Below are 26877 nucleotides of genomic sequence, written 5' to 3'. Positions count from 1 at the left end.
TTCCCAAAATAGTTGCATTGGTTTATATGCCCAACAGCAGTGGGCAGGAAATAATCTCATTGCTCGTTACCTTTGCCAAGTCTTATAAGCAGATTTAAATATTTTTTTGGCCAATTTGATAGATGTAACAAAAAGTATCTTTAATTATTCATTCCCTAGTTATTTTTTGAACATCTTTTAAAATATTTGTTAACTATTTGTGTTTCTTCTGTGAAATAACCGATCGTGTTTTTTGCTCATTTTCTTATTAAAATTTAAAAATTTTTAAATTGATGTCAGGTTTTTGCCTGATAATCAATATATATTGATTTTTCCCAATGTGTGAATTGTCTTTTCATTTCTTCATGCTGTCTTTTGATGCTTAGATGCATTTAAAATTTTTATATGATTAAATATATCTTTTTATAGTTTATGTTTTATTTGTACCAAATTATTATCAAAGGTATACCAAAAGAATTCTTTTTATCTCTAAGATCATAAAGATGTTCTTCTGTATTTTCTTTCAGAAGTTTTATAGTCTTGTTTTTCAATATTAGTTGTTATCTGTAATCTTCGTTTTGGCGTATGGTGTGAAGTAGGCTTTCGTTTTAATTTTTCTATAAAGATAACCAGTTGTCCAGCCCATTTAATTTCAAGTCCACTCTTTACTGCCAATTCCATCATATCATCTAGTTTCCATATACAAGTGTGGATCTAGTTCTGTGTTCTCTGTTATGCTCTGTGTTCTCTGCTATGCTCTGTGTTCTATTTGTATATTCGAATCTGCTGGTTTCACAGCATTTTTTTTTTTTTTTTTTTATAATTTAGTAGTTGTCTTTGGCTGTTCGTAACAGAGAACATAAACAACAATATTTTAAATGAAATGCAATGTTATTTTTTGAGAGAAGAACGGAAGCCAGGTGTGATGGCTCCTCCGTGTCATTTGGGATCTTGTCTCCTTTCATTTTCTTACTCTGTCATCCTTAGTGTATGGTTTCCATCTTGAAGGTCATATCAAGATACAAAATATTTATTAGAGTCACAGTTATAGCTATGTTCCTAAGCAGAAAACAGGAAGAGTAAGGGAATAACAAAAAAAGCACAACAATTCTGTATGCAGTCTTCTTGGGAATCCCATTGAACAACTTCTGCTTATATCTCACTGACGATCCTTCGCTACAAATGAAGCTGGGAAATGTATCTTTAAGCTAGGCACTTACCAATCCAAAATGAAATACTGGTTTTTCATTTTTAAGGAAGAAGGAGAAAATAGATTTGGGTGGTCATAATTACTGTAGCTTTGTATTAAATCTTGATATGTGGTTGAATAAATATCCATTTCTTTTTGGCTATATTTGGCCCTTTGCAGTAAGAGAGAAACGTTAGAATCAGTTTTTCAAGTTACACACACACACACACACACACACACACACACACACACTTGGAGTTTTGTTTGAATTGTACCTACTGATGAGGATCTGTTGGTGCTAAATTCCATTTGTATTCCTCTGAAAGTGTCTTTGTTTCACCCTTTTTCTTGAAGAACAACTTTATTACGTGTATAAATTTTAGGTTGGCAGTTATTTTCTCCTAGCATTTTTTATTATGCCACTGTCTTTTGGCTTTGACCATGACTGGCCTAGACCTGTGGTTCTCAAAGTAGGATCTCCAGACCAGAAGCATCAGTGTTACTGGGGAAATTACAAGAAATACATTTTAAGACTGACTCTACCTCAGATCTACTGACTCAGACCCTGCGGGTGGGTCCCAGCTAACTGTGTTCCAACAAGCCCTCCAGGTTATTCTCATTTTACTTAAGAAATCAGACTCATCTCCTGAGCTTAGAGAGAGGCCCCTTCCCGGAGCATATGGCAGCCTACAAAGTCAGCAAAGTTGTATATTGTGCCGAAAAGATGGTGGGAATGATTAGCTATTGGATAGACATCTACAGTGTCATCCTCTAGTTGAACAGAGAATATTAGTTACAAAAGATGGGAAAGATTCACATTCATTTTTAAATGTCAGATACTTTATATACTATATTTCAGTTATTTTTAAGTGAGGAAGATGGCATTGGCCCTATTTTAGAAATAAGAAAGCTGAACTAGATAACTTAGAGTGTGGATTTGAATCCATGGAGTATGGATACAAATTCTATGTACTTTCCACTGCACATTTAAGCAGCATTTACCCTATTTCCCCGAAAATAAGACTGAGCCGGACAATCAGCTCTAATGCATCTTTTGGAGCAAAAATTAACATAAGACTTGGTCTTATTTTACTATAATATAAGACCCGGTATAATATAATATATAATATAATATAATATAAAACAATACAATATAATACAATACAATGATACTACCTGGTTTTAGTTTACTATAATATAAGACCCAGTCTTATATTAATTTTTGCTCCAAAAGACGCATTAGAGCTGATTGTACGGCTAGGTCTTATTTACAGGGAAACACAGTAGCAGTATTATCCCCTGGTAAGTAGATGTTTAAAAAATTTTTTTTAGTATCATACTCAAATACTAAATCTTATTAATCCTTTTTCTTTATGTAAGTTATTCAAAATGTTAAAAAATATTTCTAAGTGTTTCATATACACAAATTCTCGACTTTTGCATTTTCTACTTACTGTTATAGGCTAACTGTGATCTCAGACGGCAAATAGATGAACAACAAAAATTACTTGAAAAATACAAAGAACGATTAAATAAGTGCATATCAATGAGCAAGAAACTGCTTATTGAAAAGGTAAGTTAAAAATTTGATAAATTTTACTTTCCCTTTTACTAGCCCCCTTTACCTTGTATGCTTTTAAAATGTAAATAACTATAATCGAGTGACAATTTTTCCTCCTTTTTTCAGAGTACTCAAGAAAAACTGTCAAGCCGAGAGAAGAGTATGCAAGACAGATTACGCCTTGGGCACTTCACAACAGTTAGACATGGTGCTTCATTTACTGAACAATGGACAGATGGTTTTGCATTTCAGAATCTTGTGAAGTTAGTCATTCTTATATTTTAAAAAGTGTAGTATTCCTTTGGGTTTTCATTACTTCCAATGATTATAGATTTAAAATTATGTTCTGCATCTATTCCTTATTACTCTTTGAGATCACAGAACTTAGTACATTTGAAAGGAACATAAAACAAAAATAATTTTAGCTTTAGCAGACTTCTTGACTAGTTGAGATTCATCTATACAGTATGTTGTATTATTCTAAATATGACTTTCCAAAATATAAACTGACCTAGCTTTATGGATGATTTAGGAGGAAAATTGTTGAAAATTTAATTTTCATTGGATGAGATAGATAGATACCGATATAGATATATATGGTGGAATTTTTCTACTTAGTTTATCTTATTACCTAGTTCTTACTGAAGTGTTAATATTCAGCACTTGCCTGCTCTTTTCCTATGGAAAAAAACAGGCTTTTTTTTTTCTTCTGCCAGAGATACAATAACTTATAAATCACTTAAACAGAACATGTGGCTTTAGCATTGCTGAGGTAAACTTTTAAACAAAGAAATCGTTGTTACTGAATTTTCCTTGAGACCTGGTGGTGGTAGGTAAGGATAGGTTGACTGTTTGTGTTAAGGAGCCAGGATTGGTGCTGCTCCTTTTTTCAGATCTGTGCTGCTTCTTTTTTTGCAGGAAAAAAAAAATTTTTAAACCTGAAAAGCAAGTGTCAGCATCTACGTTAACTTTCTAGAGTTAATCCAGTTAAATGGAAAATAGAGACAAAGCATTGTTTCACACAGTAGCACATAAACTGCTGTTTCAAACACTGCTGCCCAGGACTTGTCACAGAATGGCCTTCTCAGTATCTCTGTTGATTTATTCAGCTTTTGTTCCCCACAGTTGTTCTGGGTGTTAGGTACACCATCGTGAAAGATAGTGTCCTTTGATGCTAGGGAGTCTGGGTTTTAATTCTGTGGATAATGGGGAGCTATTAAAGGCTTGGATGTAATGTGTATGGTTACAATTTTTAGAACGATAATGCTGATGGTAATGGTGGAATAATATTGGAAAGAGGATAAATTGTTGACGGTTCAGATGGAGAGGTGTCCAAAAGAAAGGCGATTAGTTTTGAGCTAAAATATTGACAGTAAAAGTGGAGAGTAGGAGGATACATTTGAGATAGAAACCATAATTTTTGAGTGTTTTATGAGGAAGAACCTCTGCTACTAAACCCAGACCTACAGTTGTCCTGGTAAACAATAAGAGAAGGCTATATTACATAACGTAACCTTAGATGTAAATTAAACATAAATCTAAACTCCGCCAGTAGTTAAAATTTCCCCTTGGAACTGTTAAAAAAGAGCCAAATTGGGACTTCTAGGTTGTTAGAACATGTGGAGATTCAGGGAGAGTGGAACACTTACAGAACATGGAAGCTCGGAGATCTTTCCCCATGCCTTACCCTGTGAATCTCTGCCATCTGGCTGTTCCTGAGTTACATCCTTTTATAATAAACTGGTAATCTAGTTTAAAAAAATAATTCTTGCATTTCTTATCACTAATAAGAATTTATTGAGGGTCTACTGTATCTTGTTACATATATGTATTTTATGTCAAGCTGTATATCAGTGACAAAACCAAAGTAGTTGGAGGATGAGAAGAGAAATTAAAAAAAATTAGTAATATTAAGTCAATAGGCTCTAAATTCTGTGGTCATTCCTGAATAACCAAGTATTAGCTATACATTCATTCTAGTATTTCTTTACTTTCCATTAGGATTTTAATCATAGGGGTTATTGCTGTTTTTTATTTATATTAACATCTTGGTTGTACTCTAAACTAGCTTTAAAAATTAACTTTTTAATAAATCGAAAGTATTTATTTCCACTTCCAAATGTAAACTGGATTAAAGTCTTGTTCTTGCTTTGCTATTCTTGAGATTTTTCTTGACCTTTTTACTCTTCTACCTAGGTGGTTCTTGATTCTTTTACTCCTACCGTATTGTACTCCTACCTGGCTAGAACCATAGGAAGAGGAATTATATTTGTAAAGGCAATTCTGCATCAGCAGAGTAGAAGTTCTGTAGTTCTGGTTTGAATAGGGGTGGGGGAGCAAGGAATTGAAACATTTGATTTGTTCTAAATACTAGTATAATCATGTAGAGTTTAAAAATTTTTTTCTTAGCATGCGAGGTGAATATGGTTACTGTTAGAATAAGTTTAAGGTGTATGATGGGATGGTTTTAAAAAGTTTGACTGTTACCTACTTAATGTTCTGGTCTAATTGCTGATATCTCCAGACTATATCTTATAATAGACATCGAGACATCGTATCTATTAGTTTCTAGAATTAATAAGCTTTAGGTTCTTGAATGGGTAGCAGTAATATTTTTATTTTTATTAATTGCCCATTTTTTCAAAGCAATTTCAAATGCTAATTTTCTTGTTTCCTTTCTTTAAATTGTCAAAATTTCTTTGTTCCTAAATTTTTAATATTTAGATCAATTTTTGTTTCATTTCAAAACATCACTTGCCCATTCCCCAAATTTCTTTTTAACAGATGAATTTAGAAAATAATACTTTATTGAATTCATATTTGTCTTTTGTAAGTTTTTCTGCAAGCGCTAAGTGATGAGTGAGATGCATATATAAAATCTGCCCCATACTTAATTTCTGCTAGTTCTTTTTTTTTAAAATAACACATTTACTTCAACAAATATTTATTGAATACAATAGGATATAAAAATGGATGTAGTCTCTGTTCTCATGGAGTGATGTAGTCCAACCAGACACATTCTGATCGAGTATCTACAGGAATATTTGTTAGAAAGAAGGAGGTGGGGAGCTGTAAGGTACCATGAGAATATATATATGGTAACACATTTTTTCCTACTGTGCGGGTTAATACCTCATTTAGAAATAAATGTTTCAAATGAGACCTGGACAGTAAGTATGAGTTGGTTCCCAAGGATGGGACCAAAAGGTTACAAATTTATATTATATGACGTTTCATGTTTATTAATGTATTTTCATGTTTTAACTGAAAAGTAATGGAGAGTTAATATGGTTTTTCATGTTTATCTTTATATAGGCAACAAGAATGGGTGAATCAGCAAAGGGAAGAAATTGAAAGGCAAAGGAAACTTCTAGCCAAACGCAAACCTCCCACAGCTAATAATTCTCAGGCACCCTCTACCAATTCTGAACCAAAACAAAGGAAAAACAAAGCAGTCAATGGAGCAGAAAATGATCCCTTTCTTAGACCAAATTTACCACAACTGTAAGCCTACATTTTTAATTTTTCTTTTTTTAAAATTATTGCCAGTGAACATGAATGTTAGTAATGGATATTATTTATAATTAAACTAATACTTAGGTAATAGAAATAGTTATGGCCAGGAAGGAAGGCAGTATTGAAAATTTACCTCTAAATTAATAATAAGCCCCAAATGTTTGATTTTTACTGTTTTAAGTGGAGGTTTATTCATCTTCTTTTAAAACAGAGACTTAGGTAACTAAGAGGAGACTGAACTCCACTCTTTCTTCCATGTCTGAATGATAGAGTCAATTATTAATGTTCCTTTTTCTAAAAGAATGTTAAGTAATGTAACTGCCACATATTTTCTCAACCTATGAAAGCAATACATTGGTAGATTTTAGGTATTGTTTTTCCCCTTTCAGGTTTTGTTTTCTAAATTTTCTGCTTTAAGATGTATTACTCTTTATAATTCGAGGGACAAAGACATTTTAAAAAATAGTTACATGCTTATCATAGAAAATATGGAAGAACATAATAAAACAATACAGATCATGATCCGATACCACAGAGAACACCGTTGTTAAAATTTCGGTGTGCAGTAGTCCCGCCATATCCGCATTTTGCTTTTCGAGACTTCAGTTACCCATGGTCAACCATAGTCCAAATACATTAAATGGAAAATTCCAGAAATAAGCAATTTATAAGTTTTAAATTGCATGCCATTCTGAGTAGCGTGAGAAGTCTCAAACCGTCCCACTCCGTCCTGCCCAGGACGTGCATCATCCCTTTGTTGGTGCATCCACTCTATATGCTGCTGCCCGTTAGTCACATACTAGCTGTCTTGGTTATTCAGGTTGACTATTGGGGTGTCACAGTGCTTGTGTTCAACTAACCCTTATTTTACTTAATAATGGCCCCAAACCTAAGAGTGGTGATATTGGCAATTCAGATATGCCAAAGAGAAGCCAGAAATGCTTCCTTTAAGTGAAAAGGTGAGTACATTCTAATAAGGTATTTTGAGAGAGAGAGAGAGAGGGACCGCATTCACATAACTTTTATTACAGTATATTGTTATAATTGTTCTATTTTATTATTAGTTATTGTTGTTAATCTCTCACTGTGCCTAATTTATAAATTAAACTTTATCATAAGTATGTATGTATAGGAAAAAGCATAGTAGATATAGGTATCTATATAGGGTCTAGTATTTTATCTGTGGTTTCAGGCATCCACTGGGAATCTTGGAATGTATCCCCCTGGATAAGGGGACTTCCATACAGATGTATCCAAGCTTATTTTTTCTCTTCTACAACTTACATAAGTTTATGTGAGTAGAAAATACACATACATCCTCTGTTTTATATGGGTCTATTCTTTTTCTCCTTTCTTGAAAGATAATGTTTCATCTATGCTTTGAATCCCATCCCCGGCTATATCAGGGACCTCTTCTGTTGATCCCTTCTTTATCTTCTGTCTTCAACTTTTTACTCTCTGCTCGTTCCTTCCTTTTAGAAAACAAAACAAACAAACTCTCCCTGAGTTATAAATCTCTCTAGTCTCCATGTTCTGTCCTCTCCATATGACATCTTCTGCCTTGCCTTCCACTCTCTCCTTTCTTAACTGAAAATTAACTATCTCCTTGATGTTAAATTCCATAGACATTCGAGTCTTTATCTTGGCAGCATTGAATGTTGTTGACTTCTTATTTTTCCCCAAAAGACTCATTCTTGCCTTAATTTTTGAAATACCTTGTTCTCCTCATTTTCATTTTAACTTACGTGCCCACATCTTCTTGGTCTCTTCTTTGGGCATCATTTACTCTACCATTTGTAAAATGTAGGTGTCATTTAAGGATCTGTCCTAGACCGTCATGTTTCTTACATTCTACATCTTCTCCTTGAGTATTAACTAGTTTCAGGGTTTCAGTTAACTTGTATATGCTGCTGACTTCCAAACTTCTATTTCCAGTCCACTTTTCTCTTTTGAGTGTCAAATATTTATATCTGAGTCGTGACTGTCATGTCCTTGCTTAGTTGATATTGGTTCTTAAATACCTCACAGGAACCTGTGCAGCCTGTTCAAAACTGTATTTACTAAAAACACAACACAAAATAAAAACTGTATTTACTGTTATCTTTCCCATTTCAGTCTCTCTCCCCCTCCTTTCATCCTCCTTCCTGACCCCTTACCCTCTCCCCTCCACACCCCTCGTTTTCTCATGTCCTCTCTATTAGTAAATGGTAGTACTAGTCTTTCAGTTCCACATGCCAGAATTCTGGTTGTCATCGTTAACATTTTAGAGCAAGCTTCCATTTATTTTTCATAATTCATTTTTATTATTTTCCATTAATAAATAGAGATAATCTCATCTCTCAAAATCCATCTACAGTCTACTTCTTCAAGCCTTTCCTAAGTTTGGGGGGCTATTATAAATTGGAATTAAAGCATTTGACCATTGATATTTTTTAAAAATTTAGTAAATTTGTTTCTTAAGGGTCAGTGGGTAGGTGAATGCAGTAGATCCCCAATTCTTTTATATATCAAATGTACCCACGTGTGTAGGTCCCCACTGATACCATTCTAACTCACATTACTACCATCTCCTACTTGGGTTATTTTTACACATACACCCACCCCTTTCAACTTTGTCTTTTCCTCCAGTCCAGTTCACATTGCAGTCAGTCATTTTCTCCAAAATAAAATTATGATCTTTTCATTCTCTTAGAACCCTACCATAGTTCTCTGTTTGAATGATAGAATCCTAAAGTCTTAAAATGGCTTATAAAGCACGTTGGGTCTAGCATCTTCCGACCTCTCTAGCCATCATTTGCCATTGATTAGTGCCTACTCCTCATCATCAACTTTCAAACTCCAACCCACTGTCTTAATTTCTGTCCATCTTTCAAATCCCATACTAGATAGTTCCTCCTCTTGAAAACTTGTTCTTGACCCGTGAAGGATAGGACTTACTCAGCACTTTGCAGTGTTGCCATAGTGCCATCTGTCTCTTCATCACACAGCGTTACCATTCACTCAGTTAATGACACAGTTAATGAAACATCTTAGATGTTTCCCTTTCTCTGTATAACCTAGATGACTGTTTTCTTATGTGTTTCATCATGTAAGTTTCATGTTTCCTTCACTGGCCTTCAAGATAAAATTCTTCTCTCAGGAAGATTCTTTAAAGGCATACTTCCCTCTTTAGCCTCATTCCCCACCATTTGCCCTGTGTCCCCTGTGGTAAACTCTTCCAGTTCTCTAAATAGACTATTTCTGGGCCTTTGTGAATCTGGTTCCTTGCCTTTCTTCACCTCATTTCCTATTCATCTCTTAACACTTGGCTGAAATGCCAATTTTAATAAGAAGCACTCTCTAACATTTTTTCTTCCTGGCGGCTTCCTCCCGCCCCCTCAGGTGCCCACAGCCTTTTGTACATTCTCATCTATATTGTAGCATTTATCTCACTATTTTATATGTATACATATTCTCAATATTTGGAACAGTTGCCCGCACATGGGAAGTAGTCAGCAAATACTAAATTACAATACATAAGTATTTGATTGATTTCATTTTCTCCTCAACACACCATTTTTCCGTTTGTTACAGGTGTTTTGCTTCCTGTTTGTCTTCCAAGATGCTAACAGCTAGAACTGTAGTTTAATAATCATAGACTTGTCTCATTTCTATCCCATTTTATTGCATATGTTGACTTAGAACTAACTCTGAAGTTATACTGCCATGTGTTCTTGGAGTGGCAAATGAATTGACACTATATAGTAATTTGATTGCATTCTTATACAGATGCAGATTTAAATAGGGGGAAAAGCCACAAAAAGCACTTTGATTCATATATTGTGTGTACCCAAAAATAAGACCTAGCTAGACCATCAGCTCTAATGTGACTTTTGGAGCAAAAATTCATATAAGACCCAGTATTTTATATTGTTCTGTTCCTGTTCCTGTTCTGTTCGTCCCGGTCTTATATTAAAATAAGACCAGGTCTCATATTAATTTTTGCTACAAAAGACACATTAGAGCTGATGGTTCGGCTAGGTCTTATTTTCGGGGAAACACGGTATATTATAGTTTGATTTTAGCAGCCATACTCTGCAACTATCTTCTAAAAACTCCTTTTGAATCACTGTTTAGTGGAAATTAGGCTTTGCCTTGTGTGCAGAATATCTAGTATAATTATAATAGGGCTCACGAATCCTTAGTTATTTTCTATCAATAAATTAACATAGAAAATGAAGTTACTACTATAGTGATTAGAACTTGAAGCTCTGTAGTCAGATGTGGAGTCTAAGCTTGATTCTTTCAGGTTGTTATTAAGCTATTTTACCTCTTTGAGCCTTGGTTTCTTCACTTAATGAAAGTATGTACATCATGATTTTGAAAGAATGATGTGAGGTAACACATATAAAGTACTTGCATGGTTCCTGGCTCTTAACTAATTTTTTAACTACTAGAAGCACTAGTAGTTAAATATATAGCTAATAATAATAATGCATAGCTAATATTATCTACAGATAATGTCTTAAGTCATCCTTGCATTAACTGTACATTAATACATTTTAATCAAGATTTTGACATCATGTTAAATATATTTTAAATTGTTTGGATTTTATCTATATATTTATAAGAAATAGAGTGGTTATTGCATAACTAACTACAAAAGGTTTAAATCACCAGGAACATATAATAATAATTCTAAATTTGTATGCACATAATAACATGTCCTCAAGATAAATTAAAAATTGACAGTACTTTAAGGAGATATAAACAGATCCACAAATCATAATAGGAGATTTCAGCGCGTACATTTCTTAGTAATAGAACATGTAGATAAAAATGAAACAATACAAAACAGAACACACAGTATGAATATAGAAAATTCCAGTGAACTTGACAAACTTGACCTAATGGAACATCCGCTAATATCTGCAGAATATATGTTTTTTTGAGCATGGACTTATAAAAAATTGACCATGTTAGGTCATAAAACAAGTTTCAACAAATTTCAAAGGATTGAAAGAGTTTGCATAAGACTGGGATTGTTTCATCCTTAAATGTTTGGTAGAACTCAGGGTGAAACTTAAAGGATTGGAATCATATAGAGTATGTTCTGTGATCACAGTGAAATTAAATTAGAAATCAGTAACAAAAAAGATAGTGGAAAAGTCTAGATGGAAATGAAAAATATTTTTAGACGAATGATAGTGCAAGTGCTACATAGCAAAATTTGTGAGATAAATCTGAAACGTATCTAGAGGGAAATTTATAGCCTGTATACTACTATCTAGGAAAAGAAGAAAAACGAAAACTTTATAAACTAAGCATCTATGTCAGTGAGTTAGGAGATTAGCAGCAGAACTAACCCAAGAAGGAAGAGGGGAAAGATAAGAATAGTAATTAATGATACAGCAAGCAAACATACAATACAGAGAATTAACCAATCCTAAAAAAGGCATGTGTGTTCAAAAATAAATAAATAAACTAGTAAACTGAAAAAAGAGAAGGCAGCCATTATCAGGAATGAAAAAAATATTACTTACAAGTCTACAGTTATTTAAAGGAAAACAAAATATTATAAATGGCTTAAATTTTAAATTTTTGTGAAATGAATAAATTTCTAGAAAAATACAACTTAACAAAATTAACATGAGAAGAAATAAAATTCAAATAGTTCTATAGCTATTAAGGAAATTGAATCTGTAATTAAAATCTTTGATCAAAGAAAACTCCAGGTACAGATGACTTCATCTATGAATTCTACCAACCAATTAAGGAAGAAGTAGTACCAGTCTTTTAAAAACTTTTTTGAAGAATGCTAAGGCAGAAATATTTCCAGCTTATTTTATGAGGCCAACAAAATCTTGGTGTCAAAATTAAGAAAGACCGTACAAGGAAGGAAAGTTATTGGCTAATTTCACTTATAAAAGTAAATGTAACCCACAATATAATATATAAAATGATAACCTATCAAACCCAAGTTGGATTTATTTTAGGTATGGAAGGTTGGTTTAACATTAGAAATATCAATGTAATTTTCCACATAAAGAGAAAGACATGATCATCCTAACAGATGTCAAAATAAGAAACAGATAAAATTCAGCATTGACCTGTGATTAAACCTCTTAGCAAACAGTAGTAGATAACTTCCTTAATTTATACTATGCATTCAGTTTTCTTTATGCTTGCGTCTCTACATGCTATGCTCTTGAGTTACCATGCCCCCATATGTGCCATTTCTTCTTCCTGGCTTCCTTCTGTTTCTCCTCTTTAACCAAACTCAAATGTTACTGCTTCTGTACTTTTTTCCAGTTTCCTTCAGGTAAAAATGTTTTTCTTTGTTCTGTGTGCTTATTTAAGCTGTATTATCCAGGATAACCACCTTATTTTAAGGTCAGCTAACTAGGAACCTTTACTCTCATTTAATACTTTGCAATGTAAGGTAAGATATTCGCATAGTCTGAGGATTGAGATGTGGCATCTTTGAGAAGCCATTATTCTGCCTATCACAGTCTGCCTTCTGACCCAAAATTCACATCCTTCCCAAATTCAAAATATATTTAATCCTACCCCACCATCCCCAAAAGTCTCAACCCCATTACAGTGTCAGCTCAACGTCCAAAATCTCATCTAAATCTCACAGCTCAAACGTTCTAAATCTCACTGCACCCTGAGACAATTTCTCTTAATCTGTGAACCTCAAGAAAGAAGGTAACCTCTTTCCAAAATACAATTGTGGGGACAGACCAAAAAAAAAAGTATGGCAAATAACAGTTACAGACATTCCTATTCAAACAGAAAAAATTGAAAGAGTCAGTGATCCCTAGCAGTTTTGAAATCCATCCAGGCAAGCTCCATTTGGTTTCAAGATCTGGTAATAATTATTTGTGGCTCGGGGCTCTACCTCCTGGGCTCAACATTTTGTCAACAACTCTGAGTCTTTTTGATGAAGGTTAATTTGCATTTGTAGCTGAGTAGCTTTTATCAGCCCGTTTCTTGTTTGCATTATTTTGGGGATCTGATGGCCTTTCATTTAATACTCTCTCTGTCCTTTTAAATCCAAACTGGCAGTGTTTCTGCTGGTATAACATTGTCAAGAATCACGTGGATCTCCCATATATAAAACAAGGATTCAATTCATTAGACAAGAGGATCCTCCACAATCATTTCTAGATAATCCCATTGCTATGTTTAAGCTTCTGCTGAGAAGGCTGAGGGGGATCCATTGAGTCACACACTTCTTCTTTTCAAAGACCATTTATGTGACTGAATATTCTGATCTTTCTGGGGTATTAGCAAAAAGTTGTCCAGCTGCTCCCTCTTCCTCTCGCCCCCTCACCCCGTTTTTTTTAAGAATAGCTTTTCTGACAGTGAATCTCATTTTTAGTGTATTTTGCACTCTGGCTAGGATGAGAATTTCTTAAACTATTAAGTCGTCCTGGTTTCTTTTTGTTGAATATTTCTTCCCTTAATTTATCTCTCTCTTCTCATATTTTAATATAAACAGCAAGAAGAAAACAGTCTATGCTTTTAACAACACTTTGTTTGGAAAATCCCCTAAGCTAAATATTTAAATTCATTTCTCATAAGTTTGGCTTTCTGCATAACGGCAGGATGCAGTTCTGCTAAAACTATCTTCCATAATGACAAAGATACCCATTCCTTCAATTTTCTTTTTTTTTTTCTTTTTTTTAAATTAAAGTTTATTGGGGTGACAATTATTAGTAAAGTTACATAGGTTTCAGGTGTACAATTCTGTAACACATCATCTATATATCACATTGTGTGTTCACCACCCAGAGTCAGTTCCTTTCCATCACCATATAGTTGAGCCCCTTTAACCTCATCTACCACCCCCTCCCCCCTTACCCTCTGGTAACCAGTGAATTATTGTCTGTGTCTATGAGTTTTTGTTTCTTCATTTGTTGTCTTGTTCTCTTGTTGTTTTCAGTTTTATATACCACATATCAGTGAAATTGTATGGTTCTCTGCTTTTTCTGTCTGACTTATTTGACTTAGCATTATAATCTCAAGATCCATCCATGTTGTCACAAATGGTACTATTTCATCTTTTCTTATGGCCGAATAGCATTCCATTGTGTATATATACCACAACTTCTTTATCCATTCATCCATCGAAGGACCACTTTGGTTGTTTCCATGTCTTGGCCACCGTAAATAAAGCTGCAATGAATATCGGAGCTTATATATCTTTATGGATAAATGTTTTCAGATTTTTTGGGTAGATACCCAGGAGAGGGATTGCTGGGTCATATGGTAATTCTATTCATAGTTTTTTGAGGAACCTCTACACTGCCTTCCATAGCGGCTGCACCAGTCTGCATTCCCACCATCAGTGTGTGAGGATTCCTTTTTCTCCACAGCCTCTCCAACACTTGTTATTTTTCTTGTTGATGATTGCCATTCTAACTGGGGTGAGGTGATATCTCATTGTGGTTTTCATCTGCATTTCTCTGATGATTAGTGATGTTGAGCATTTTTTCATATGTCTATTGGCCATTTGATGTCCTCTTTGGAGAAATGTCTCTTCAGGTCCTCTGCCCATTTTTTAATTGGATTGTTTGGTTTTTTGTTGTTGAGTTGTATGAGTTCCTTATATATTTTGGATATTAGCCCCTTATCGGAGGTGCTGTTTACAAAAATCTTCTCCCGTTCAGTTGGTTGCCTCTTTATTTTGTTGATGGTTTCTTTTGCTGTGCAGAAGCTTTTAAGTTAGATATAGTCCCATTCATTTATTTTAGCTTTTACTTCCCTTGCCTTTGGAGTCAAATTCATAAAATGCTCTTTGAACCCAAGGTCCATAAGTTTAGTACCTATGTTTTCTTCTATGCAGTATATTGTTTTAGGTCTTATATTTAGGTCTTTGATCCATTTTGAATTAATTTTGGTACATGGTGACAGATAGCAGTCCAGTTTCATTCTTTCGCTTTCCAATTCTCCCAGCACCATTTATTCAAGAGGCTTTTTTCCATTGTATGTTCTTGGCTTCTTTGTCAAAAATTATCTGTTCATATTTATGGGGATTTATTTCTGTGTTCTCAATTCTATTCCATTGGTCTCTGTGTGTCTGTTTTTCTGCCAATACCATACTGTTTTGATTATTGTTGCCCTGTAGTACAAGCTGAAGTCAGGGAGTGTATACCTCCAGCATTGCTCTTTTTCCTTAGGAATAACATGTTTCTTATTTCCTTCTGAGTCTCACCCACAGCGCCTATGCTGTCTATATTTCTGTCAACAGTCCTTGACAACTTAAGTCTTCTCTAAAGGGGTATGTTTTTTGCTGTACTTTGGAATTCCTTGAGTCCTCAGTAGCAGAGTTGTTAACATCCACATTTCTGCTAACAATCTGTTCAAGGAGTCTAAGCTTTGTTAAATTTAAAATCATGCTCCTCAAAATTCTCCTAGCCTCTTATCCACCACTCAATACCAATGCCATTTCCACATTTTTAGGTTGTTTATTGCAGGAACCACTTCCAGGTACTAAGATCTGTTGTAGTTTTCTATTGTACTGCTGTAACAGATTACCACAAATTCAGTAGCTTAAAATAGCACAAATTGTTTATCTTACAGTTTTGGAGATTACAAATCTGAAGTGGGTTCATTGAGCTGTCATCTCATTGAGGTGTCATCAAGGCTGTTTTACTTCTTATGGCTTTAGAGGAGAACCCATTTCCTTGCCTTTCTAGAAGCTGCCCACATTCCTTGGTTAACGATCCCTTCTGTCTGCAAGCCAGCAGCAGCCAGTCGACCTTTCTCGTGTCATATCACTCTGATTCTGACTTGTCTGCTCTTCTCTTCATTTAAGGACTCTTGTGATTACGTTGGGCCCACAAGGATACTTCAGAATAACTCCCTACTTTAAGATCAGCTGATTGGCTACCTTACTCTATCTGTTACCTTAAGTCGCCTTTGCTGTAAAACTTAACATATTCACATGTCCCAGGGATTAGGATGTGGACATCCTACAACTAATTGATGTGGTGATTAAAAGCCATTAAAATTAACATTATCCTAGCTTAGCTCTTTTTAGTTTGCAGGAAAATCACGTTTTTTTTAAAAGAAGATTGTCCCCAATTCATATCATCTAAATATTGTACATCTTATCCAAAAACGTTTTTTATTAATGGAAATAGAAAACAGAGATATCTAAAAAGCTAACACATGTCAAGTATTTCCTGATAGGGAAATGGAGAGAAATGTGAAAAATGTCTCTTTTGCTATTTTGGGGTTTGCCTTCTATTTGATGAAAGAAGACCCTGGAATAAAAATTCTTAAACTGAGATCTGTGAACCCCAAAATTATTTATATGTGAAATTTTCTGGATAGAGTGTTTATAAATGCCTTTAAATTGTTTTTAGAGAGCCATGATCTTAAAAGTGTAAGAATTATTGCCTGGTATATAGTACTATCTGCTACTTTGCTTATTAATGCTTGAAAACCAAATGGAGAAGTTAACAAAAATGTGTGTATGTGCGTGTGTGTATTAATTAATTGTTCTATTTACAAGTATAAGTATTAGATGTATTCTGAAGAGTATCTTAAAGGATTTTTGGGCTGAAAGCTGTCAACATTTTAGTATTTCCATTTGATTAATTTTATCTTATTTTACATAGCTGTTAATAAGAAATATTAATCTTAATATCTAGAATTACAATTTTATTTTTGACAGGTTGACTTTGGCAGAATATCATGAACAAGAAGAAATTTTCAAACTTAGACTAGGATATCTCAAAAAGGTATGTGAAGCATCTGTTGGATTCTCTTTGTTTCCAGAGGTTGTGGAGAGTTGTGTTATAAGTCTCTTATTGAAGAAATCAGAATTTAAGAGGGAAAGCACCTAAATTAAAAACTTTAGACAAAACAAACGAGGTGCATTAAATTTGCCTTTTTATGTTGAGTATATTAAATAATATTCCTTTACCTGGGGCAACTTACAAACATTGAGATGCCATCCCTGTAGTAGAGGAGGGATTCCTGGCAAGATCTCCAGGGTCTTAACTACCTTTTTGTAAAAAATGCTTCACTTTTAAGATGAAATGTAAAATTCCATATTGTTTCTGTCCATTTCATAATAAATTGAAATAATTATAAATTAATAACAAATTTTCTTTGGCTTAACTTTTAAGCTGTTGAATGCTTGATTAAATGTTTCAGTTAAAATATGTACATTGTTAAAGTTAGAAGAGCCTATTCATCAGTAATAGTGTAAAGTGATATAACTTAGAAAAATGTTGCTATGTGTTATTATAGTAAAATTTTATAATGTATGGCTTTGTACTTGTTTGTAATCTCTGAAATTCTAATCAGTTCATTGTTTCTATAGTCCATATTTTTCAAATCATTTCAAAGAAATAATAGATCTGTCCCCTCAATTTTACTGACTGATATAAAATTCATTTTCTTTTATCCAGTATTTTATTATGGTCTGCTTGTCGGATTACTTAATTTTTTAAATAGGCTGAATAATAATTAAAATTGAGTTAGTGAACTAATTGAAGATAATATCTCTGAAGTGGTCTCCTGGGATAGGAAGAGGTAGGACAGAGAAACGCATTCTGGTAGCCCCTGCTATCACACTGTACACTGTTTTGTTTTTGCAATGCTATCAACATGCTTCAGACTCCTGCCATTTAATTACAGGGAACAGAAAAAAGTTATAAATAGTGTATATGTATGTGTATATACATAATTTGCATTAGTGTTCTCTACTGTGCCATATCTGTCTGTGCCCCTGCTCAGAAAAGTTTCAACCTAAGCTATTTGAACAGTAAATTTATTCTCTTTTCTTTTTTTCAGTTCTTCTACTCTGTTCTGTTGTAGTTATTGACTTTCCCCTGTTCTTTGAGATACAGTAGACAGTTTCAGTCTATTCTCTGTAACACATGGAATTGTAATGGGACTACAGAAGGAAGAGGGGATTTTGTAGTACAGACTGAGTACAAGTATTTGAGTGCCCACCTGAAGCTATTTTGATAATCAATTCATACATAGAGACCTATGCTTGATGTCCCATATAAAGATTTATAAATTATTTTTCTAATCAACCTTTCATGATAATGGGACACTAAGTATATACTTAGATCTTAGAGTATATACTTAGAGCTTCAACTTGGAGGGTTATTATTTTCACATATAATAATAAATTTTTAATTACTCTTTCTAATGATGAGAGTTGACATGTCTTATTTTGTAAAAACCTGTTATATAAAATCTGAAACTATAAAGCAGTTAAATTAGGAATAGCTATTTGTATTAGAAAAAAATACTTCACTTTTTAAAAGTCTTCTGAGGAGGGTTTGTTTTTGTTTTTAGTTGGTTGGTGGTCTTCTCTTGGTTTATTTTAAAGTGTTCCTGGTACTTTGAATATATTCCATTTCTCTGAAACACTTCTGTTTTCTAAAATAAGGTATATGTAAATGTCTAGGTATTATATAAATAGGTGTAAACTGTTCTAGAATGCTGCACCTTCTTTTCTTACCTCCATATTATCCTCTTTCCCAGTGTTTGCTTCTCCATTTTTTGTATTTACTCATTCTTTCTAATAATTGTCCCCTCCATAATCTTTTTCCTGTTTTAATTTTTTCTTCCAGCTTAAATCAGATTTACTTACTGAGCAGTTTTAGATTTCTAACTTTATCTTCTTCTTAACCAATTTACAACAGTTCTTTGACCTCCATCATGGAATATTTTGGGAGATTGGATGAACTAATAATGCTGAAACATACTCTTTATGTTTTGAATTCTCACATTTTCTTCTGAGAGACTATTTTGGGTGAGAAGAATTGAATGCATTATAAAGAAAGTTGCTAGTAGTACATATAAGAACAAAATTGAGTAAGTAGTGTCACCTTAGAACACAAATAAAAGCAGTTGCCTGCTTACCACTGGGTTTTAGTTTTTGAATTGTACAGTTAAAAAATAAGCATTGTTACATGTTTTAAAAATAAGTTATTTGGCATTCTAAAGCACAGTTGAAAAACAGGTCCTTAAAATAGGTCTGTTTTCTAAAAAAGAGGTAGATTGGACATTTTAAACACAGAACAGTTTTGAGGTAAGAGAAAAGATGTTATCACTTCTGTCTTATGAGCTCCATACACTCCTGGGTTTATTAAGCGGACATGAACTGTACCCCAATTTGTAACTATATAGCTTCTGCCATAGGCAGGATCTGATCTGTGAATATTTGATGTCCATGTAACCTGCACAGGAATTAACCTGTGGCGTGTCAGCTTAGGGTTTAGCTTTGGAGCCCCCCACATACAGGTGCATTGGCCAGGGCAACTCTTGCTTCCATTCTCCCTTTACCAAAAACTCTTCAAAGTAAACAGAATTATTAGATTAAATTTGTTGGCACAGAGGAGAAAACTTCCTTCCTTGAAGAAGCCCAGGCCATTTGGACATACAGAACTAGAAGGACTATTTACTTTTGATTTGAAATCAATAATTTATGTCATGTGTTTTATTTCATAAAGATAATACTTACTAGGTAAACTGAAATATGAAATGTGTATTTACTAAAGTTTAGTTCGCATTCTGTGCTATTCTGTAGGCTTAGAAATATAAATTCAAAACTGTTAATGTGATAGAGTAGCAAATGAGAGTTAAGTAGAAACTTCCAAAAGTAAGGCTGTGGCTAAAATAAATAGATATTTCTGGTTACCACCAAATAGTAAATTTAAACTTACCTAAGGCTTATTAGTTTTGTCTTCTGAGATTATGAAAATCACCGTGTAGTATCACTTTTTAAATGTATCAAGAATTCTTTAGTATTTATGGTTATCAGTTTATGAAATCATTGCTTACTCATTCACTAAGTGATTTATTTCTACACTCTGCCTTATACAAGCATAATTCAAGCCCCCATTTCAAGAGAATTATATAATATTACATTTTATGAACTTTGAAATTTTAACTATTCTAGAGTGACCATAATGTTAACTTTAAATGCTAAGATCTGTATATGCTTTGTCTAAATTAATAACAGCTAGTAACCAGCAAAGCCAACCTTTTCTCTTGAACTTTTTCTTCTATTTCAGTGGCAATGCCCATGCGCTTTATTCCTACATTCTTTTGTTGTAGATGGACAGCAAGTTGATTCTTAGTATTCAGAAGAATTAATTCTTTTAGAGTAGTGGGGATGTTTGCTTTTTTCCCCCCCCAGACTCATGCTATTTCATTTTCATTGCAGATAAAGCAGTTAAGTTTTTCACACACATACTCTCTTTCTCTCACATATTACTTTCCTTGGGTATTCTGTAGTAACTGTTGTGTCAGCTTGAATATTTCATTTTTAGCTGGTATATTGTTTTTCACTCTTAATTTATTTTTAGAGGTCAACAGAAAACACATTTTTTTGTAAAAAGTGTAAATATTCTAAAATAATTTTGCCTTTTATGTATATCTTAAGAATTTAACAGACTAAAACAGAAAAAAATGATAATAATAAAATATATGGAGACTATACAAAGTGACTCCTAAAACTTTTGCTACTTGTAATTATGTACACCCTTCCCAGTTATCAGTTATTAAAAGCTTATATTTGCAATGGGAGTAATTTCCTGCCTTTAAAACACTATTCCTTTGAGGCAAACTGCTCTATCCTATTTATGTACCTGTGCCACATGTGGAATCTGTGGATTTAAGGAAAGTAACAAACCATATACCAGTTAGCTTTTATGGTTGATCCTTTTTAATTCCAGTCTTTGATAAATTACAGTTATGGGAAAGCAGTTTATCTTTGATTTGAGGAGTTCTGCTAGGTTGTTATTTATATATTTCAGATCATTATTCTGGAATTCAAGACTATGTGGGTGTGCCTTCCACGGATTGTTACTGAATTAACACAAATAAGTTTTTTAATCCCTGAAAAACCATTTTTCTTGTAATAAATTCTCTTTGTAGTCATAATATTATTTTAAAGGTACAAGTTACCAAAAATACCCCAAATGAAGAAGAAATAAAAAATTTTAAAGTTATTAGGACTAATAACTATGTCTTGCCACTGCTGTTTACTCAAGTTTGTGATGTGAACAGCATGTGGATATGTGTTGCTCTTTAGTTTCTAATTAAGTTTGTCATCTTCTAGATTTTAAATATTTGATTAATTGGAGAAAATGCATGTAGAAGATTTGACATCTCAGTTTGGGATATTAAGTAGTGTAGTAGAGATTGGCTCCAGTGTATGTGTTTTGGGGTGTTGGGTGTGTGTGTGAGAGAGAGAAACAGAGAGCGAGAGAGAGAGATTTATAAGCCCTAAATATAAGTGCTAGAAGGTGTAGGTTTGGTTTTTTTTTTTGAAAAACATAACCAATTTGTAATTGAAACAGGATTAGTCAAGAATCATCAGCACCAACACAAATGTGTCTTTGCAGACCGAAGGAATCAGCTAAACAATTTGCAGTCATCTCAGTCTCTACTAAAACAAAAATCGCATCCAACATGCCACCTGACACCATTTCTTTCTCTCTCTCTCCTTTGCTCCTTGCGATGTGGCATTCATCTCTCCTTGTGCCTCCGTTCTGAAGAGATAACAGTATAGCAACAACTCAGCCACAGAAATCCTGTTCTCTGACCGATATTGGCACCTGCAAAGAGAAACAACCAGTAACAGGCAGCAGCAGCATCAGTATTAATCTTCCATGATGAAATCTTTACAGGTCAAGAACAAGCACACAGCTCTTTTCTCACTCCTTCACAGTGGACCATGCAACTAGTTGAAATGGAAGACAATGGATTGTCTACAAGCCTTTTGAACAGTGGAGAATACAGGGCATTGGTTTTAGGTGAATTGACCCCCAAGTATTCTTGAAGTTTAATACCTCCTTTAGTCTTTCTTTCTAGAATACCATTGTCATCTGATTTATCAAAACCTTAGTATGACCACAAAGAATAAGTTTGCGTATGTGACATTTCTTGTCACTTTTTAGGTTTGAATAAAAATACAAAAATAGTGAACAATGTAATGCTAGAGGGCTTAATCTTTAAATCTGTGTGTACACTTTTATATTCACGGCTATGACTAGAAGAAATCTTTGGGGAATTCTTCTGTCAGTTAAAGCCAACCGTATTGTACATTATGTTTCTCTAGAACATAACACAAGATGCTACTTGTGTAGGCAATAGTTTTCAGGGGAAGTGTGGTAAAAATGCACTGTACTAGGAAAAGGCACGATTAAGCCCGTGAAGAACGTTAGAGGTTCCTGACGTGGCACGTGTGGGCAAGAACAGTGCTAAGAAGAGTGTTGGAATTCTGAACTTGACATTTTGTCCTTACTACTACTTCCCATTTAAAGATGAATAGTGTTCTATACAAGATGACTGTGCTGAGAGAACATGGAACTAACTAGATAGAAAAACTCCCCATGTTTATATTTTACCTCCTACTCTCATTATGGACCTGTAAACATACTCCTGGCTCTGTGTTTCCTTATTTATAATCATACATCTTAACTCGGTAGTAGATGATGTTCACTTACCAAAAGGAAAATTTAAAGGTGAAATGTGTTTTATTTGCGTGGTGTTTAATAGTAATCCAGTTGTTGTATAGGCAATGGAAATTTGGAAAGAATCTCAGGAGTCATATTAGCCATTAGTTAGAGCAGGGTTTTATTTAGGTTTGTGAGTTCAGTCTGGAGATCACTGTTTTCCCAAAAAAGGAGAAAACCGTTGCTTGGCCACCAGCCCTTCCCAATCAGAACTGTAACTCCATTTATGTGCGTATGTTTTAAGGGAGTCGAGAAAACTAGGCTTTTTCCATTATTGTGTTGAAAATTAAATCTTTTCATACTTAAAAAAAAAAAAAAATCCTTGGAATCTACCAAAATCCTGAAACAGGTTAAAGGGAAGCAGAAAGCCGGGAGAAGGGCTACTATACACTGTAGTCAGGCATTGGACCTGTACTGTATTTCCCCAAAAATAAGACCGGGTCTTATATTAATTTTTGCTCCAAAAGACGCATTAGGGCATATTTTCAGGGGATGTCGTATTTTTTCATATACAACAATTGACATTTATTCAGATACAGTCATGCCATGTTCTTCTGGAACATCGTCATAACGTACTAAATGCGTCCATCTGGCTGAGATCTTAACTGGGGCTTATTTTCGGGGTAGGTCTTATTTTCGGGGAAACATGGTATTTGATCAGGCAGGTGTCAGCACCTTGGGTAGTGTTAATGTCAAGGAATTTCACATTCCCTCACCCCATACAGCTGCTGTAATTGCTGTTTCAAGAAGTGCTAAATAGTTAAATTTTACCAGTCAGTTGAACTGTTATATTTATTTGCTGCTGGTAAGGTAAGGTTTTATTTTAATACAGTGGGGGATCTGAGAATCAAAACCTGCCCATTTTAACAGTTATTCTCCATTAGGGGTTTTAATGTATGTACGAGTATTTATGCATTTGAAGAGAGAATAAAACACCACCTCCATCACTACAACCCTCCTGCCCCCCGAAAAGGAAATGAAGTGCAGAGAGGGGAGAACATTAAGGTTCTAAAATAATTATCTGAGCCAGTTAAACACACCTGAGGGAGCTAAAGTAGCTCCTGCCAATAATAACCAGCTCAGTGGTTGGGAATGGGAGTGGAGGGAGCATTTATATAGTTAGGAAAGAAACCACCCAGGAATTTCGTAATTTTAGTCCCTTCTCCTCCTCTTACCCCAGTCTTCAATCTACACGATCATGCTCAAGCAAAAACAGAAGATTGTGGGCACGTAGTTTCAAAACTAATTTCTACAAAGTTAGACCTGCTCTCTAGGTGTTTTTTGGTTGGTTGGTTGGTTCATACTTCTAATGGTTCATATCCCATATTTAAGATATGTGAAAGCGTATCATAGAAATAATCTGGGGACATATAATAAAGATAAATTTGAAGTAAATTGTTTATAATTTTCTCCTTTTCTGAACTGACGTTTCCATTAGTTTTTAGTAGTGGCTTTTGTTAATTTCAGCTTTCACTTTCCTGGTGATGAACTTTTAAGAATGACATTATAAATAGTTCATGAAATTAAAACTTAATTTGAAATTAAAACCTAGAGATGCTAACTTTTGAGGGATTGCTGTTGATCGTTACTAAAATGAATTTGGTGTTAAACTTTTCAAAACCTCATTCTGAACTACTTTTCCTAGACCAAATAATGTTGTTATGGAGTTGAATAGACTATTCAAAATGATAGGCGTTTCTCTGCTTCCACCGTCTTCCTAATATACCACATAGAATTTCTTTTATCAATCCTCATCGATTACAGGCAAGCTGAGAATGTCGTATCAAAGTTCTTCTTATCTTATCTTGGCTTTATATAAAGGCAGCTCTTGGAAATAAGAGTTTATTTTTGTGGGGATAACATGTAACGTACATTCAAGATTTGCTAAAGAAGTTTAAACTACTATGTTTAATTTTTACAGGAAATGTATCAGTTTTACATGTGAAAATGCATTTTATAACTCTCTGAAAGCTGTATAGCTTAATGCCTACAACACCCACCTGTTTTTTAAAAATTGTCATTATGGGAAATGCTCAGAAATACCCCATATCTGCCTCGCAGTTTTAATCTGGCATTTTACAGAAATTATACATTGCTGTAACTAACTTTTGCCTTAGAATGTTGAGCCAAAGGGATATTAAGTTTCCAGAAGAGACTTTAATTACAAATAGAAAGCATTTCTATGCTAAACTCTGGTGGACAAACTGTTCTGGTTAAATTGCTGTGAAATTTACCTCTCATACAAATTTTAAGTTAAAAATTTTGGAAGGTGGTGTGCTTTGCAGGTTGTTTAAACAATGAGGCAATACCAAGATCTGTTGTTGTATACTGGTGTGACTTGGTTTTTAAAATATAATGGAGACAATTGGAGCTTATTTAAAAATACTGTTAAAATAGCTACAGTGTGTGCTGTTAAATTGTTTAAACAGAAAGGAGCCATGTCCTTTTATTGTGCGTGATCACCCAACCTACCTTTCTTGAATACCATCTGTTCTTACTCATGTGCCTTCTACACCGTAATTTCCAGTTCCAGTTCCTTTCCAGAGATTGTTTCTTCATTTCTTCTAGACCTTCTGTGTGTCAGCTGCTCAGCTAGTGGGTGACTAGAGGATTGAAACTTGGTGTTCTTACTAAGCAAGATCTAGCGGGTTGGATTCTCTCTTTGATTTTTAGTGATCTGGTCTAGTTTTGCCTTGCATTTGAGAATTCCATTCTTGAATGAATTTAGGTCAGTTGAACCTAAATTTAGAACCAAGTCATCTTTGCTTCTCCCTAACTCTCTGAAAACTATTCTGAGGATGGCCCATAAGTTAATGTCAATCTCAGGCAAGGAGGTGTAGCCTACAGGATAGATGTTTGGAAATGATCTGCACTAAAGATAAATTAGTTACTGAGACAACTGTATCCAGACTATTGTACCCTGAAGCCAGACCAAAACTGAGCCGTGCCCTTTTCTGTAAGGAGAGGGTTCTAGGCAGTGTTGCCCTAGCATTTGCACCTAAAAGTATATGTATTGATCTGCTCTGCTCGGGCTATCATAACAAAATGCTATAGAATGGGTGGCTTAAACAACGCCAATTTATTTTTCTGGAGGCTAGAAGATCAAGATCAAGGTCTGGCAGGGTTCAGTTTCTGGTGAGACTCTTCCTGGTTTGTAGATTGCCTTCTCAGCTCCTCACCATGGCCTTTTCCCCTGTGCTCCTCCACAGAGAAAGTGGGTGTAGGGGGAGGGAGCTTTCTCTTGTCCTTCTTACAGAGCCACTAACCCCATCACGAGGGCCCCACCTTCATGACCTACCAAATGCCCCATCTCCATATCCCATCTCGTTGGGGTTTAGGGCTTAAACATGAATTTGGGGCGAATACATACCTACAGTCCATAACAGTATGTATACTTTTTCTTGGTGGGCTTTGAGAGAGATTTTACGAGTTGCAGAATTATCTTTCCCCCAGGGTGTGTCACTTTGTTTTAAGGTCGAAGATATTGTGGAATAAATACTAAATTACAATATGGAGTTTGTAAATATATTTCACTAACGATGGAGGATTTTTGTCTGTATGTAAGATTTGGTTATAGTTATTTCCCTTGACATTTCTTCTTAAGTAACTAGGATCCAGCTTTTTTTTCCCGTAGTGCTTCTGACATTTTGTTTTTTTTCCTGTAAACTTTACAGTTCAAACTGAAATGCAGCTTGTCTGTGCTTTTGTCTTGTAAGATTTTATAGGGCATATTTGTCATGTTTTGTGGAGGGAAAAAGAATGCTTGCTTTAACTGATGCAGATATACATTTTACTTTTTTAAATAAGTATTTCTTTTGTGATATTGGTTACTACCATTATATAAACATCTAAAGATTACCAACAATTATAAAACAAATATAATTATGTATATCAACAATCTAGTTGAATCTCATAATTATAAATTTATGACTCAATAAAATTTAATTTCTATAAATTCACTTTTGAAATAGGACCCATACCACAATTTTACATAAAGTTAAAACAAGTATTTTGGCTGGTATTCTAATAGGCATTTCATAATTTCATCAGATTATTTAAAATTCCACCAGCCTATCAAATGTTTAGTAGCTTCCTACATGTGTAAGAATTACATTTTGAGACCTGAAAATATTTATCAAAATTTTTAT

At 34.2% G+C, this 26877-nt stretch overlaps 1 protein-coding gene across 1 annotated transcript in view; it reads left to right on the top strand.

The window, feature by feature from the left end:
* Positions 1-26877, top strand: part of TLK1 (tousled like kinase 1) — a 125179-nt gene that overhangs the window by 78266 nt on the left and 20036 nt on the right. The window contains exons 9-12 of the mRNA XM_019727410.2: positions 2631-2741; positions 2856-2992; positions 6045-6233; positions 16915-16981. Coding sequence (XP_019582969.1) covers positions 2631-2741; positions 2856-2992; positions 6045-6233; positions 16915-16981 — 504 coding nt within the window. The remainder of the gene's footprint in view (positions 1-2630; positions 2742-2855; positions 2993-6044; positions 6234-16914; positions 16982-26877) is intronic.

This window comes from Rhinolophus sinicus, linkage group LG01 (genome assembly GCF_036562045.2).
Source record: "Rhinolophus sinicus isolate RSC01 linkage group LG01, ASM3656204v1, whole genome shotgun sequence".
In the NCBI taxonomy this organism is placed as follows: domain Eukaryota; kingdom Metazoa; phylum Chordata; class Mammalia; order Chiroptera; family Rhinolophidae; genus Rhinolophus; species Rhinolophus sinicus.
The sequence above is the reverse complement of the archived record's forward strand: the minus strand, read 5'-3'. Positions and strand labels throughout refer to the sequence as shown.